This window comes from Equus quagga, chromosome 3, assembly GCF_021613505.1.
Source record: "Equus quagga isolate Etosha38 chromosome 3, UCLA_HA_Equagga_1.0, whole genome shotgun sequence".
Classification (NCBI taxonomy): Eukaryota; Metazoa; Chordata; class Mammalia; order Perissodactyla; family Equidae; genus Equus; species Equus quagga.
The window spans coordinates 5,489,887-5,508,114 of record NC_060269.1 but is presented as its reverse complement, the minus strand read 5'-3'; the positions used below and the strand labels follow the sequence as shown (position 1 = coordinate 5,508,114).

The 18,228-nt window shown below is 38.2% G+C and overlaps 1 protein-coding gene across 1 annotated transcript in view; it reads right to left on the bottom strand.

Moving 5' to 3' along the window:
• ENPEP (glutamyl aminopeptidase) overlaps nt 1-18,228 on the bottom strand; it is a 73,929-nt gene that overhangs the window by 31,155 nt on the left and 24,546 nt on the right. Inside the window, exons 4-10 of the mRNA XM_046655661.1 lie at nt 17,616-17,736; nt 15,127-15,281; nt 14,581-14,694; nt 11,783-11,917; nt 9,904-9,969; nt 4,875-4,940; nt 4,601-4,752 (exon numbers count right to left, since the gene is read on the bottom strand). Coding sequence (XP_046511617.1) covers nt 4,601-4,752; nt 4,875-4,940; nt 9,904-9,969; nt 11,783-11,917; nt 14,581-14,694; nt 15,127-15,281; nt 17,616-17,736 — 809 coding nt within the window. The remainder of the gene's footprint in view (nt 1-4,600; nt 4,753-4,874; nt 4,941-9,903; nt 9,970-11,782; nt 11,918-14,580; nt 14,695-15,126; nt 15,282-17,615; nt 17,737-18,228) is intronic.

Sequence of the window (18,228 nt, the reverse complement as noted above, 5' to 3'; positions counted from 1 at the left end):
TTTAGGAGCTACCACAGACTTTTAGCAAATGTTCTCAACACATGTTTTCTAGGTTTATTTTCCTAGGCATATATAACTCTTTTTTTCTTTTTACAAAAATGGAACAAGTAGATTGTGTCTGTGATAAATGATCACTAAAAATCATGCACCTATGAATATAAATAAAATAAAAACAGTATCTGAAGGCAGAAACTAAAGAAAATATTAGGGAAAAGTATAAATGCCAATTTAGTTCCTTGTTCTAAACCTTGATGAATACAACTTAAAGATGTATCCTAACCTAAAAAGTGATTTTAGACCTGATGATATATTTGATGCACTTGGTTATAAAATTTTGTGTGTGGAGAGGAATCCATAACCAAATAGAAGTTTGAAAACATCCAACCCCACTGGTGTACAAAGTGTTGGCTATGTTTTCACTTAATGAAGCAATGGATACGTATGCCAGAAGGGAACAATTACTGTGGAAGTTTGTTTCTCAAGAGAGAAATGTTTTTTTAATTTTAATATCCACAGACTATTAAATAGCAGTATTAAATATGGCCAGTCTGATTTGCTAGTACATAAAACAGTAACTATAAAAGAACCATTTTAGGCCCCAGTCCCACGGCCTAGTATCTGAGTTCAGTGTGCTCCACTTTGGTGGCCCGGGTTCGCAGGTTCGGGTCAGGGGCAGACCTACACAACTCGTCAGCCATGCTGTGGCGGCATCCCAAATATAAAGTGGAGGAAGATTGGCACAGATGTTAGCTCAGGGCTAATCTTCCTCAAGCAAAAATAAAAAGAGAAAGATTGGCGACAGATGTTAGCTCAGGGCTAATCTTCCTTGGCCAAAAAGAACCAGTATATAGTGATTAAATTAAACACGTTCTGAGACACCTTCTTCACATCTGTAATTCTCCTTCCCCACGTTATCCTAATTGCTATTGAATAATTATCTTGTGATGATTTATATATAAGTGACTATAAAGTCAATGAGACAATTAAGAGAGAGATAAAGAGGGTGAAGGGTCTTTTCATTGGAGATTAGAGGCCACCTGGAAGGGAGGGGTGGGTGCAAAATTCTCTCTACCCAAACCAAGTGTTAAGAATTTGAAAGAAGGGACAATAAAAATTGTCATGGGTTAAACTGGAATGATACCCAGGTGACCAGTGCTGCACCCTGTTGCCACATTTAGCCAGGATCCAGCCTAGGAGGGCGCTCAGCTGGGTAACCAGGGGCTGGGAAGATGTCCCCAGAGTGGTATGCCCAGGTTCCTGTGGCCAGCCCCATGGGCTGGACGTGCCAAGATCCTGATTTTGTTCTCTTCTCTTGGGAGCGGTTGGCACCCCAGAAATGTATACCAAGAGAACTATTTAGTTATATAGAAATAGATATGGTATTAAGACTTTTGTACAAAGTGTGTTCACATGTGTGATAAGTTTTGAAATCACTGGCTGTGTTACATGTTTTGTCAGCATTTACAACATTTGAAATGTTCAAAAACATCTAGCAAATTAGAAGAAATGACATATTGGATTTGTAGTTTTAAATGATATACTTAGAACACCTTAACTCTGTAGACATGTTTAAATGTCTAGGAAAGTCTGATTTTGTAAAGTTAAGGGTTTTTTTTTTTTTGCTAGGAAAGATTCTCCCTGAGCTAGCTTCTCTTGCCAATCTTCCTCTCTTTTTCTTTCCTCCCCAAAGCCCCAGTACATAGTTGTATATTCTAGCTGTAGGTCCTTATAGTTCTTCTATGTGAGCCACCACCACAGCGTGGCTACTATCAGATGAGTGGTGTGGTTCCACGCCCAGGAATAAGACCCGGGCTGCTGAAGGACAGCATGCTAACCTTTACCCACTAGGCGATTAGGGCTGGCTCAGGGTTTGATTTTTAATATGTTGAAAATGCCCAGGAAATTTGATATACTATATTTATGAGTTTTAATTTGTCAGATTCATAAAACTGTATAGGAAGGTTTTTAAAAAATTAGATATATAAATCTACATCTTTAGGTGTTTGTATTTTGAAATTATAAATCGAATTTAATAAAATTTAAAGTAGTGATGTTTGGAAGTTTCTTATAAATGATATAAATGCAAGAGCATTTGATTGATATTAGTTTGTAATTGCTGTTTAAATGTGCAGGAGAATTTCATTTGTGCAATTTTTAAATAAAAACATCCTTAATCAAAAAACCAGAAAAACTGCTGTTGAAAACCCGCAGTCTCCCTCTGCACCCTTCCCACAGGCCAGCACCTCCTTCAGAAGCTAGCTCCGCGCACCACTGAATTAGCATCCGGACACTTCCTTCCACCTCTTCTCTTGCTTCCACCTCCTTTCTTCTGTCAGCTACTTTTTCTCTTAAGACTGTATTTACAATCTACTCTGCCACTATAACAAAATTTTAACATATGTTATCCATTGGTTGATTATAAAAGTTAAAAGCCAATAAATAACATTTATGAAATTACACTATATATATATATTGTTGGCCACAAAGTGTATTGAAATTATATTTCCTTCTGTATGGTCTGATGTCATGGCCCCTCAGTCACTTAAATAAAAATTTCCCCTAATGTAAGGCTCCAATGGACTCCTATGTCTTAGACTCTGTCAATGACTTAAAATCATTTTACCTGCTTTATGGTTTTGGATTATGATTTTTATATACAGCCTTTGATTTTGGCTTTTCTCATTTTCTTTTCTATAGTTGACCAACTGATGGGGCTTCACCAAACCCTCAAGTTGTTCCATCCTCCTGTCACACTATCTACTAGAGAGAGCACGGCTTGTTCCGGGGGATCACGCACCTTAGCCCCCTCGCTCCCTCTTACTCATGGCCTGGGAGCCTACGGGATCGCAGGTGGCTTGCTTTTCCTTTCATGGCTTTCCTAGCTTGGACGCACTGTTTCCTGAATCCCACGTCTTCCTCTTTTTTTGATTTGTTCCTATTTTTTCTCTCTCTCCCTCCTCCACCCCCCATGGAGTGCAGCCTCTGTAACTTTCTAAGAAGTGCTGTGTGGAAAGCATTTTCTGGGGTTTCATGTCTGAAAATGTTTTTACTCTGCTTTCCAACGTGGTTTAACCTGAGTATAGAATTGGAGTTGAAAATATGTTTTGCTTCAACATTGTAGATGATCGCTCCATTTTCTTCTTGGGGTCAAGGTTGCTGTGGAGCAGTCTAATGCCATGCTAACTCATGCAGCCTCCTTTTGTGAAATTTCCTGAGGATGTCGCTGGGTATGTGTTTGGTTTTTGTTTTTTCCTCTTTGTACTGTGTACTCACTGGAGCCTTTTGATCAGAATCCTTGTGTCCTTTATTATTTCTTTGACACAATTTGTCCCTCAAGTTTCTGTGTTTTCTCTATTAGTTGGGTGCTAGACGTTCCATGTTTGTCTTCTGTTTCATATTTGCCAGTTCCATGTGTGTTTGCTCTATGTTTTTATAGAATTCCCCAAATTTATTTCTAGTTGGTTTATTAATTTTTTTGACAACTAAAAATTTAATCTTCCAGAGCTCTTTTGTATTGTCAGTTTATCCTTTCAAAGACATTCTGCTCTTAATCAGTATAGTAGCTTCTTGATCTGTGAATATATTTCATAAATTTATATTCTGTTTCCTCAATTATGTTTCTGATAGAGACAGGTTTTTTGGTTTGTCCATGTAGGATTTTACCTTTTATGCTTTTTTTCACGTGTCTCCTGACCCTTGATTATCCATTCGTATTTAAGAAAGAAGGACTAAACTGATTATTCTTGGTGGCTTGTACGTAATCCCTCTACTGTTGAGAAGGGAGGTATGTTTTTGATAGAATCTTCGCCGCCGAATGGGAAGTCGGACTGGGAGCTCTGTGCTCGCACAGGGGGAGGTGGCAGCTCTAGCCCATCCATCCCACAAATGCCAGAATGAGGAAGACTTTACTCTGGGCATCTCAACCAAGTGAAAATTCTTAGCTCTCTGCCATTTTTTTAGTCAATTTCTTTAGGGAAAAAAAAGCCCTCTGGACTTTTGTCTTGGGCCATTGCTAGACTTCTGAGAGCCCTGTGTAGAGGAAGGCTTGGGAGTAGCTGAAGGGAAAGTCAAGGGGGCGGGGTCTGGCTGGCACAGCTGTCCTGAGTCTAGACTTCAAATTAATTGCCCTATTTCCCGCCTCGCTTCTCACTCGTGCCTCCACTCTGCATGCCGACCCTGAGCCCAGCGCTTAGCTAGGGGTACGGAAGGGCAGCTCTGCTGCAAGTCCCCTTTTATCTGGCTGCATCTTCTTCAGTTTGTTCATTTTCTGTCAATATTTCTCCTTCTGCTTCTCTTCTTCTAAAATTCTATGTTGCATATAGCCCCACCTCTTTATTTTCTTTACTCGTATGAGTTTCTTTCTTTTCGTACTTCTCTTCCTTTATGCAGTGATAAGAGTAGCACTGGGATGCATGAGCTCAGTCCTCCGTTTTGAACCTGGAGACCACAGAGCTCCCTGGGAACGCCTTTGTTTCCCCAAAGATACTATGCTTTTATACCATCACCCATCACTGACATGCTGATGAGCAGGACCTGAGTAAATGACTAGTATTTCCATCAAATTTCTGCTTTTCTCCTGAAATGCATTATAGATCCTTACCCAAGCACAGAATGTGGCTGGGAAGAATTGGCTGTTGGGTCCAACAGAAAGCGTTTCTGTGAGAGGTTTGTTCTGTCATTCACATTGAGCACCGGATAGCCCATCTGTCTGGTCCAGGTGTCCATTACTTCTTCAACGGGCAGATTGCTTGCCTAAAAACCATGGCGATTAATTAACTAACAAGTAAGGGGAAATAAAATGGTAGTATAATCTGATAAAGAAAAGTCATGTATTAATCAGACAAAGAAGTAACTGAGGATATGCTCTTCCTTACCTCTTCAAGTGCTTCCCAAAAATCTGAAGTTTTTGCATTCTTAAATTGATATTTTTCCAAGTAAATCTGTATGTGAAAGAAAACAAGTATTTCAGAAGGTGATGTTTGCTTTTCTCATACTTCCGCAACACAAGCTAAGCCCCTAGACATGCTTCATTCTAATGTATAATACAGCGAGTGCACCTAGAACAAAAATCAATGACACACTGTATGCAAGACATTTTGCAACCTATAAAAACACTGTACAAATAATAGTTTATTTGTAAAGCATAAGGAATATTTTTTTTCCTATTAATGAGATGGCTCTCTTTTTTAGTCTAATGGCATTGTGACCAAGGGAGGAAGAGTTTAATTTTTACAGGACAAGCAATAAGTTACTTAAAGGTAAGCAAGCGTTCAGCAGTCAGTCAACAGTCCGTGGTATTTCTGATCCACTGCGAAGAGAGATCCACGGTTCTGTGATCTTCACTTAGCGGTACTGACTCCTTCGCGACTGGCTGCATCCCCTCCCTTCATTGATGTGGTGTTTTCTCACCTCAGACATTGGAGGAGCCCACCACACACGAGTGACTGAGGTGATATGCAAAGATAAAACAGGTGAGCTTGGCTCTCAGCCAGCTCAGCAAACCTGTTCTGTAAAAAGCCACGGAGCGAAGATTTGTGGGCTAGTCAGTCTCTGTGACACTGCTCAGCTCCACCTCTATAGCACAAAGAGCCTCAGACATGATGTAAATGAAGGAGCATGGCTGTCTGCCAATAAAACGTTATTTATGCACACTGATAGTTGAATTCCAGATCACTTTCACATGCTGTGAAATATCCTTCTTTGCTCTTTTCAGGCATTTCAGAATGTAGAAGTGATCTTGTTGGCAGACCTTACAGAAATGGATAGTGAGCTGGGTTGCCCGCAGCCAGGCAGGAGTTCACAGACCTCTGTTCTAAAGAAATGCTTATACAACCTTTTGAATAATGATGATGATGATGATGATGGATAAATTGAGGAAATTATTCACTTTAAAGATTCACTCTTCAAATATTTTGAAAATGCAAATCTTTAGCAATTTTGTTCACAAAATCTCTATACATACAAGTTTTCAGATATAATGTGATATATCATCAGAAAAAATTCCAAGTCTTCTCTGAATTTCATAATTAGCTGCCACTTGTGGTTCTCCAGGGCACCTTCCAAAGTTCCTGCTGTATCACTCCTCTGTTACTCTCTGGAATTGGCCAGTTCAAAATGTGAAAGTCCTCGATAGAAATGGAACCCTCTGGGGCCAGCCCGGTGGCATAGTGGTTAAGATTGAGTGCTCTGTTTTGGTGGCCTGGGGTTTGTGGGTTTGGAACCCCGGGTGCAGACCTGCACACTGCTCCTCAAGTCGTGCTATGGCAGCATCCCACATACAAAATAGAGGAAGATTGGTAAGAGATGTTAGCTCAGGGCCAATCTTCCCCACCAAAAAAAAAAAGAAAGAAAGAAAGAAAGGAAGGAAGAAAAGAAATAGAACCTTTTTAAGTGTTCTTTCAGCCTTCAGAGAAAATAACCAGTGGTTGACTTTGCACATATCATTTTCACTCCAAGTTGCTATAATTTTCAGTAGGTACTGTACCTAAGTCACATTATCTTCTAAATTACTCTTCAGGCACAGAGAGAGAAAACTATATACTAGCAGGACTTCTCCAAGAGGCCTAGAAGAGAGTTGAGGCCAGTCTGGAAAGCTGCCTTGGTCTTTGTTCTGATTGGTTCACTGCTCAGCACTGCCACTGGAAGGCAGGCACAGGAAGGGAGAGAAAATGAAAGGCACATACTCTACAGCGATTTTAGGTATTTGTTCCAGAGTTTTGCACAGACAATTTGTTCTATCTTAATAAAATACCTGGATACTCAGAATAATAATAATTATAACTATGGGTACCTGTTAATGACAATCTCTAGTGATAGTATCTTCTTAAAATGAACTTAGAAGAGTTTCTTTGTATATTCACAATGTCTTGAGCTTAGAAACGTGCAATCTTGGAGCTGGAAGGGACCTTAAATATTATTTTATACAAATCCCACATTTTGGGGGTGAACGAAACTGGTGCCTAGAGAAGTGAAAAGATTTGCCTGAAATTACCGTGAAGAGAATTCCGAATCCTGGACCAGTTTGTGTGGTTTTCGTCACTGTAGTTATTATTGTTACTGTTTTCTAAATTGCAGTTTCTTGCTTCTCCTGAACTAGAGGATGTTTGGACATTTATATAAACAGCATATTAAAAGGTACTAATTTCATTTTATCTACATTAGTGCCTGCTGAATATTCAATATTAAGAAATTTCCTCTTCATCTTGAATAAGCATGAGGAGGTCATGGCAGTCCAAATGTCTCGCTGACCTCAGTCCCTCAATAGCAGTCCCTCACTAGTGGTGTGGCTCAGCACCAAAGGAAGGGACAGTGGTTTCTATCACCAGCATCCCAGGACAGGGCATGTTCCAGCTGGGCCATTCCTGTCTGATCAGAGATGCTACTGACACTAGAAGGAAAAGAAGGGACGGATATATTTCTTAGTTCCTATTTTATGAGCATATATTATTATCGCTTGTGCTTTTTTATGTACAAGCACAGCCTTAAAGATTCTCCAGTTGATGGCTTTGCTCTTATTTTCCCTCACTCTGCACGTCATCTGCTGTCTGAGTTTGGGTTTAGGGGATGGTGATGGGTGTGAGAAAGAACAGACAGCTGGCCATGCCCAGATTTAGCACCACATCAGCTTAACTAATAAAGAGTCACTTTCGGCAGAAAGTTAGTATTTGCAAAGGAAAGACCTTAAACTCCAAAGTCACAGACTGTGGCATTTAGAGGCAGCAGTCACAGCATGAATGATAACTTGAGGGGGGATACTGTTCGATGTTTGAACTATCTGAAGGGATGTTCCAATTGGTTGGAGAGCTTATTGAGTGTGGCCTCTATTGATCATATACTATTTTCAGATATTAGCTCGTGTTTGAAGATCGAAGGAAATGAGCAAGTGTTTCAGTGTTTCTTGGTAAATTCATTCCATAACATTATAACTACAGGGAAAGTTACTATCTGTTCATTCTAGTTCACTCAGTAGCACCACCATAGTCACAGATACAGTGGAGGAAGACAGGTTTAACTAGGGAAATATCAGTTTTAGTCAGGACTGAGTTTTTTATTAATTACAGCAAAGACACTGGATTAAAGAAAATTCAAGACTATTACTGAATTATTAGAATAGCTGTTCACTTTTGAGGACTCTTTTAGTACCTCTCTAAAAAAGGTAATATGAAAAGTCATTTAATTTGAAGTCAGCTTTGAAGGCTCCAAGAATGTGTTACTTACCAATTACAATTTAATCTAGAATGAAAACTATGCAAATGGATTTTTAAGTTAATTTTTGAGAAGGAATTGTCTTTGTTTCTATATTTTATATTATTTATTATAGATATTCATTCACTCATTCAAGGAGCACTTTTTGGGTCACCCAACACTTGGGAATGCATTCTGCTAGGCACTGGAGTGTCTGCAAAGGTACGGATGACAGCGTTCCTTACTAAAGGCGCTTACAGTGAGAGAAGACACGATGACGTGTGAGTTTGAGCTGCTGGAGAAGTTACGTGACGTCCTAACGTACACGTAAGAACAGGCACACAGCTTCTCCCTTTCCTCCTAATGTCCACACAGAATGTTATTAATGAACAAAAGGAGTAAAATATACTAATGTACTCCCTAAATATTTCCTAAATCCTGGTCTTATATCTCACAGAACAGTCACCTAGGAATTTTAGTGTTGGGTCGAAGAGAACCGTTAGTAGAGCCACGCAGAAGCCTTGGTGGCAGTGAGAGCGGTAGGAACGGGGCAGACGCTGTCCTGGGGATCGCTGTACGGGTCCCTCTGGGAAGCTTAGTGGGGGTGCTTCTTTTGACCTGTTTGCTACCTTGTGGGCTAGACGCCCACAGCACTGCGCAGGCTGCCTACCTGTGAGGTCACAGTAAGGAGGATGCAGACGGAAGGGAAGGGGAGGAAGACAATTCCGGCTCCATCTCCAGGCTGCAGTGGGGCCAACCTGCAGGCAGCACCGTTCTGGGGACACCGTGTAGCCACTCTGATGATATAAAACCCTGAGAGAATTGGCTTAGGTCTACCAGAAGAACAAAAACGACACTGCAACATCCACCGGGAATAATGAGCTTAAGTGGGATGTGTGAAATGCTTTAGAAAGTTTATTGTGATTTCTGTTTCTGAAAGGAAGCAGCCTCTCTTTATTCATTAACTCCATCATCATAAGAATGTTTATATGAACCATTTTCAGATCCAGTAATACGGAAAAAGTCCTTTTACAGATGGTAAGGAAAGACCTTTATTGATGGATTTAAGTTTTTGTATCATGTTGCTATGGACGGAATTGTGTTCCCCAGAAATTCATACACTGAAGCCCTAATGCCCAATGTGATGGTATTTGGAGATGAGGCCTTGCAGGTCTTTAGGTTTAGATGAGGTCATGAGGATGGGACCCTCAGGATGGGATCAGTGTCCTTATGGGAAGAGGGACCAGAGATCTCCTTCTCTCTCTGCCATGTGAGGACTCAGTGAGAAAGCAGCCATCTGCAAGCCAGGAAGGGAGCCCTCAGCAAAAGCTGGGTCTGCTGGCACCTTGGTCTTGGTCTTGACTTCTCAGCCTTCAGAACTACGGGAAAATAGATTTCTATTGTTTTAGTCACCTAGTGTACGGTATTTTGCTATGGCAGCCTGAGCTGACTACTACACATGTAAAGAGTATCAAAAATAACTAAGTAATCTGTTTAAACTTCTCCATGAAACTTCTGCTAAATGGTAATTACTGATAAAATGTAGGCACTTAACTAGGTGTGAAATCGCCCTTCTATGTTTTACTATGTTATCCATCCCTGAGTAAGTAAAGGAAAAGTAAAAAGAGAATTGTCGTTAATTAATCACATATCTTAACACTCATCAGCCATGCATCAGCGTAGTTTACTTTTAATATCATCAAAAGCAATAAATGGTACCTGACATCCTCTTTGGAATTTCTCTGGTGTTATCCAGTCTTCAAGCATTCTCAGAATGGAAGCTCCCTATGATGGAAAAGAATCACAGATTAAACGAATAAGCAAATATCACTGATAGCTATTGTGACAGGCATTTCGTGACCATATTTGTGAGATTTCTTCAAGATAATCCTACCAAATCACATGGTTATAGCTCTATGGTTTTAGGATAAAAATACCACTTGGCACACCCCCATGTATCTATGATTCTAAAGCAACTAAAAGGTAAAAGAGACATTGATAAAATGGTCATCGTTTCAGTGATGAGGTTTGCATAATTATTGCACTTCACCAAATGAACCAGCAGATGGGGTTTTCCTAAGGAAAGAGAAACAAAGTTTCAGAAAAATCATGTTCTTTGATGAATAAGGAAAGTAGTTTCAGGATAAAATTCTGGCTACTTATTAAACATATAAACTTTTGGAAAAAGTGATTATATTTCACAGAGGGAAGTAGATAGTTGAGGAATTATCTAGTCAGATAGTTTAACATAAATAGATGTATCATTTAGGCATACAAGCCTTCTCTTCAAAAGTGGTTTTATTTCATTTGGTTTTCTTTAGTCTGAAGAATCTGATGAATACCTCTGCTCTCTACTTTCTTTTCACATATTTTAACATTAGTACTAAAATGCCCTATTTATAAAATTTTAAATCAATTTTCAAGTAACTGACCAAAAAACCATTTAAGTTAGTAGTTGTTACTATAATTTATTAAGTATTATAAATTATTTTTGTACCTGGTAGAAGGCTAAACTCTTAGAAAGATTTATTTATTTCTGACCTAGTATCTTAAACCATGAAGTATGTAGGACTCAGGAAGAAACTGATTCAATAAATAAAAACTTCTCATGTGAATTATTAGAATATACCATCAGTGGATTAGAAATTTTTATTTTAACAGACAGATCAAAAGGAATCATTGACAATCTGAAAGAAAATGAATAAAAAAAGCCTGAAAAAATGCCATGGGACTAATATAAGAGGGGAAGATAAAAAATACACTGCTGTAAATTTCAAACTCTGTGTCTAGGAGGCTTTTTTTACTCAAGCCAGTTTGATCTAGTATTTACTTTAGTAACTATAATAGTGTCTTAAGCACAACTTTAGCTATCACCCAGGAAAACAAAATGTGTGTATTAGTTTGCAGCGGCTTTAGAGCAACTTAACATAGTGGTTAAGCCAGGAGAGGCCGAGGTGGAAAACGACTAAAGTATTTGCAGGCAGCTGTGGAATATGTGTAGAGCAGAAGCTGCAGGAGATGTTGTGGGAGAAAATGGGTAACAAAACTTTGGGCCACTATAGATTTTCAGCAACTTTTCATAAAATTATAATGGATTAAAATGCCCCTTTTACAACACGCTACCAAAGTCATCTTATTTAAAATGGATAAAAGTAATTCCTTCAAACTGAGTCGGATTTAAATGCTTATTGGAAGCACTAAAGGATTCTACTAGAAAAGGTGTCCACATATATGGCATTTCTCACTGGTCACATGGGCAGAAAAAGAAGATTTAGTGTTTTTTTTAAAAAAATCAAATAAAAATTTAAAATTTGATGCTTAAAGTGTAAACATTCAATTATCAGAACGAGAGCTGTTATAAACAGAAGAGGAAAGAGAAATTTTTAAAAATCTGTTTCAATATTCCGTGACAATGACCAGCATTGATCAATTCCATGGAAGAGCACAAACTACTGAATATTCAACACTCGGAACAAGTTCTACACTGTTTCCCAAAGCCCATTATCATAGTCTGACCATTCTTACCATTTGTAGGCATTTACTCAAAGAAAAGCCACTAAACAGCAAGACATTCAAAACAATGTCATATTTTCCCCACCTTGCTATAGGAGATTCCATCAAAAACAGATGTTATTTCAGCAGGAGTTGCCACAGTGACAACAATTGGGTGTGAAGACATCAAAGAATCATCCTCTTGAACAGGTAAGACATCTTCAAGTAGGATCTGGTCAAGCTGAAATGGCAGAATGAGCCAAAGAAATACAGCACTTCCTTTAAACTGGTTCATATTTCAAAATATCATTTATATAATACAAATTGGCAGAAAATAAATGACAAACTATTTAAAACAAGCACTAGGTGTTCAAATTAGTCATATTTTGCACTGATGGGTCTATACTGATTCCATTCCCTTCTCCTATTTATAAATAACGCCTTTGACTTCGCCCCCATGTGACAGGCCAAGAAGACACAAGCATCTGTGAATTCTGTCTATTACTTCTGTGTGACTTTTGACATGCACTGTCTTTCCAAGCCCTGTTTCCATATCCATGCAATGGGAACGATGCTATCACCTCACTGATTTATTCTGAGAATTAGTGAGGAAGTGTGTTGATTTGCCGAAAATTGATGTGCAGATTTTTTTTCCATCAACTAATCATTGGAATTTGGATGATTCATAATTGATTGAAGATGACATTAGCTTTCGCTTTGGTTCTAATCATCGTCTTCTCATTCCAGTCCTAGCTTTTCTCAGCAAAATAGAGCAGTTGAGAAGTCTAGCTCCATGGTCAGACTTCCTTGGTTTAAAGCCCAGTTTTTCCACTTTCTAAATATGTAAACTTAAGCAAGTTCCCTCACCCATTAAATAGGGGTAATGATGGCGTCTACATTTCAGAATCGTGCAGAGGATTCAATGAGATAATGCCTGGCAAGCATTTGGCCTCATAGCTGGGACAGAAGGAAAACTAACACATCAGCTGCTATTATGATTTTGACTCTTAATCAATTAGATTCCGAAGTTTAACTCTGTTATAAAAATATCAAAAGCTCTCTTGATCTTACTTAATGAAAAATCTTTCCAAAAAAGGAGCATGCTATGTTAGTTTGTATTTTCCAATTTTGTGATTTCCATTTATAAGAGGCAAGGTACTATTGTCAAGTGATGACTGCCAATCAAGGGAATTTTGACTTGGATTTTCATTGTTGCACTCCTAAAATGTTCAGGCAAGTAGAAGGAATCTTGTTCTCGGCATCAGATCTGACTCTAGTCTTGGTTGTGCTACAAATTGTCTGTGTGAGAGTGGAAAGTTATATTCCTTTCCTGGGCAGCAGATTTTCACCTGTAAAATGGGCTCCACCATTGGGGTACTCATCAAGCTCTCATAATGTATCTTTATTTATGTGTCCCCTTCACCTAGCAGACCTTAAATCAGGAACTCCTTAAGGGCAGGAAATGTGTTTTATTCAATTTTGGGTCCTCTATGGTGTTCACTGAATGAAGAATGAATGAGTTGGATCGTGTGATTAAATGTCATTTAAGAACTGCCTGCTTACTAAATTCTTCTGAAATTTAATTGATGTTTTTGAAACTGAAATTGGAATATTAAAATGTTAAATATATATTATATATACAATATAATATTGTAATTTTTTATAATATCTGAATATAAGAAGGGCATCAGATTACTTTATAGAAAATAAAGAACAACATAATTTTTCATTTATATAGTTTAATTTCAATAAATTATGAAATCAGACATTTTCAACATAGATGAGTGGTTCTCAACTAGAGGAAACTTTGTTCCCATGGGGACGTCTGGAAATTTGTGGGGACAATTTTTATTTGACAACTGGCACAGGAGGGTTACTGGCATCTAGTAGATATAGACCAGGGATGCTGCTAAATATCCTACAATACACAGGACAACCCTCCACAGCAAAGAATTATCTGACCCAAAATGTCAATAGTTCCATGGTTGAAAAACCCTGATGTAGATTAAGATTTTTAAAGAAGCAACTGTTGCAAATTAACTGGTTCACTTTGTAAAGAGGGTTGTGGAAACTGCAAGGGCTTCAAGCGTTCAACATTGTCTTTTTATTCTGTCCAGTAGAGGGCAGTAGTCTACACAGTACAGAACCTCCTGTCCTTCTCTACTTTCACACATCTACACTCTTACACTTTCATAGACACAAACAGAGAAGAATACTTACACTAGCTAAGTATAAATAAAAACACATCTAGCTTTTTGGAAAAGCATATCTGTAGAGTTCACAGAAGCCTCTGTTCCAGGCCCCTCAGGGACACACAAGACTGTAATAGTAATTACATGTACGTGTTGGGAGCTTCTAAGCTTACAAGATAGAGAACAATGTTCTTTCATAGAGGGGAGAACTGACTCAAAGAGGAGATGTAACTTGCTCACAGTCACCTTCCCTGTAATGCAGCTAGGAAATGATGCATCCATGATTTGAACTTGAGTCTCACTACTGAGTTTGCACTCTTACCTCTTTACCCCACTATCTCAGCAACTTAGGTAAGGTAAGTCGTGTACAAAATTAATCTTAGACATTTTTCAAAAGGCTAGCACTCCAGATACTTTCTTGGACGCAGAGTTGGCATTGTCTAAGCTAGAAATTTTTTTCCTGCCTTGACACGTGTTCTTGAGTGACTCTACCAAGGATATCCTCAGATCGTAGGGGTCAGTTGCCCTCTAGGGCCTGGGCTCTTAGCAAGTACAGTTCAGTGGAGCCAGCTCGCTCCACCCCACTCTCACCACGGAAGTGCCAATTCACCAGTGCTCTTGGCCCCACACTTGGGCCATTGTCCTGGCCCAAAGGCTTCCATCTGCTTTGCGTGAGGAAAACAGATCTGGAGCCTAGGCATCCAGGGCTCACCATCTGCCACTCTCCTTCTGCGTGGTTCACTCCCAGGAACTCAAAGAAGGATGCAAACCCCTCATTGAGCCACAGGTCTTCCCACCAGTCCATGGTCACAATATTTCCAAACCACTGAAATTACAAGCAATAAAGAGAGAGTTAAATTCTCATGCCTTTGGTAGAGAGGCCTAGAAAATTTCAATAGTGATTTGTTCTCGTAAATTTTGTCGCTTGACACAGAAGTGGCAGGCATTGTACTTAGCATTTGTTTCCTGCTCTATTTCTCCTGGTTTTTAAAAGATCTTAAATTCTCCTCAGTCTATTGCCTTTACTTAGGTATTCCTGAGAATATTTAAAGTTATAGGAAGGCCTCTTGCGTATTTGCTAAAGGCAAAACGAGGTGTCTTAAAAGTTCCTTTATGGTAAAATGTTAGCACTAAGAAAAACTTTCAGGCAGGATTTTCTGAGTGGGCTATTTATTTTCTAAGTTATAATTAATTTCAATTATTTCTGTGGTCTTAAGCCACTTCTCAAAACAAGCTAATCGGTGCTAAGATGCCATACCTGATGCACAAGTTCATGGCTAACCACACTGGCCACCCTCTGTTGGTTTGACGAGGCTGATTCCTCAGGGTCATAAAGCAGGTTCGTTTCCCTGTAAGTGATGAGCCCCCAGTTCTCCATGGCGCCAGTGCCAAAATCTGGAATAGCTATTTGATCTACGGAAAAGAGAGCGTCCAGTGAGAAATACATGCTTTCCACTTGTTCACAACATTTCTTACCAAATTAAGTTCTTTGGATGAATGCTTTTTAAAAAGGCTAAAAATAATTTCTTGGAGTGAAAAACAATCATCTATTTGTGCAAACTTTTCAGTCTTAATGTGCTCAAAATTTCCATGGAACCTTTCCTGTTGGCTTCAGATATCAATGTGTCTTTTATTTTTCTAAAGAAGGAAACTCATGGCAATGCTCTTTTCAAGTCTGCTATAATTTTATGTCTTTTGTTCCTCTCTGTACTTCATTTTTATTAGCTCTTTTTTTCTTCATGATTTTCACTTAAGTAACACACAGCATCTGTTTTGGGGGATAAGCTGTCAGGAATAAGAGAGTGAAGTTTTCAAATAAGGACTTAGAAATACAGAGCTTCTAAGTGCACAGAAATATATTTTTATCCAAGGATACAGAATATTAGAGAAGATAAAATTCTACTTTTTCTCTAATTCTGTACAATTTGAAGTCAACCTGATTCCCTACTAATGGAATAGCTTACCATTCACTTGTATGTATTTAATTAGTTGGACCAACACGGAATTGATTATATTCTCTCTAAATTCCCTTCCAGTCTAAAATGTTGGATTCTATCAAGACTTTGGATTCCTTATATTTGCTGGGGCCAATAAACTTAGACATACTACCCGATAGGAAGAGGCAGTATCGATCAGTTCTATCTCAAATCCCCAAACAGAAAATGTTCGACTTGATTAGTGGACAGAATACAGCTCTTCAGTTAATGAACTATAATAAGAATGTAATTTCTTTATTATTACATATAATTTAAATGAGGCATGTAAATGAAAATAAGATTTTCGTTTAACACATAAGAAAAAGTCCTTTCTTTCTGGTTAAAATGAAGATTCTTAACTTTTTTATAAAAGAATGACAATGGATATATCTTAAATGGAGGTCATGGTTATAGCATCATGACCTTTTTGTGTTATCTTCATTCTTAGGTTTCGTTATTTTGTCACAAGAACACCATTTAAAGGATAGAGAAGTATTCCCCTCAAGGGCCAATATTTTCCATGATGTTATAAGTGTAATTTGCACCTATCTTTGAAATAAAGGAATTTTTTGTAAACTCACTTCTTTGGTGAGTATTGACATCATAATTAACTACCTCCAGTGCATTTAATTTTGCTAGGTATAATAAGTGCAGAAGTCATTTCTAAGGAAAGTCTGCGATAGAATCTATTCTGAAAGGGTTGAAAATGCATATAAAAGTATGAAGAAGAAGAAGTAGGAAGACAGAAGGAGGAAGAAAGAGAGGGAGAGACGGGGGAGATAAGTTTGTGAGATTTTCACTTCCCAGGTTATCTTGGGCGATAAAAGTGAGATAAAGAGAAAAAAGACTTTTAAATTAATGTGCTTAACATTTTATTAAATATTATTCTGATTTTGATGAAAAGTTCTTTCTCTTTCTCCAGCTGTTAACCAATCAATAAATGGAACCACTTCCATTGAAGAGAAATGAGGCATCTACAAACTTGCTCAGAGTCACAGCCATTCCCATGAAGAGAATTTGGCTTTCCAGTTGCTCCGCATTGATTCTTTCTCAAAGTAAGGGCAGAAACAGAAATGCAGAAGTCAGTTGTTGGTTGGTTTGTTTTCTTGTCGCCTTAATTTCATCCCTACAGACACCCATATGGGTGTTACCCTTAAAGTCTTTGCTACTACTACTCAAGCTTACTAATAAAGCATTTCTGCTATTGATAGAAGTGTCACACCATTCTGATTATAACCTTATTTTATTTTAAAAGTAAAACATGCCCCCAATATTAAAAAAATTATTTATGGAAGGAGCACCAGTGTCTCATTTTAACTTCTGGAGAATCTAGAATTAATGTTGTACAAGAATGGGAAGATGGAAGCACATGGGACTCTGGCAGCATCATTTATCCCTATTATTTCCCAACTCATTGATGATAGGGAGACAATGTAAGCTATCGGGGTGGGTATTGGGAAATCAACTGATCTCAGTTGCTATTTCTGGCTCCCTCATTATCAACATCTGCAGTTGTGTGCACATACTTTAATCTTTATTTGGAAATAAAAGACTATACATCAATCAGGTTAAGAACAGAGTGTAGACATTATTCTTGGAGGATCCAGACTGGATCTTTCAGCATCTACTAAGTATTGGACACATATTGTCAGCATATAACAAAAAGACTTAGGGGTGACTATCAACTAAGGATGATAAAATGGAGGAAGTGAGTTAACTTAGGTGAAAACAAAGGCAATGTGAAAAATAAGAAATAAAAAATGACTCTTACCTAATTTAGGAAGAGAATAATTCATACCAAAGTATTCTTCAAAATAATCAAACACAGTTTTAGTTATGTTTGCAGCATATTCAGCTGTGTGCTTTTGCTCTGGCTGGACATATATAGTGAGCTATTAAACAAAACACAAACATTCAGTGAAAATTATTCTTTTTTTGATAAAACACAAAAACTATAAAATATGACATAATGGAAAGAAGGTGTGCTTCAGAGCCACGTAAGTCTAATTTGAATTTCCACTCTTTGTGGTCTTGGACAAATCACCTCACATCTCTGAGACTCATGTGTAAAGGAAAATAATACTGCATAACTCACTGAGTGATTTCAATGACTAGAAATAATGTAAGACACAATGGTTGGCATAGTGTCCAATGTATTTTTTAAATGTTATTACTTTTTTCTATTTGGAATATAGATTGTCTTTTTAATATCTATGTATCTATCTATGTATCTACCTACCTACTCATCTATCTATCCATCTATCTATCTATCTGTCATCTATCTATATCTATCTCTGTGCAATCTGTCTTTGAGGAAATGAATCACGTGATTTTTCTCATCTCAAGAGCCCTTAGATTCATGCTCTCCACTTGTGCTATCCAAG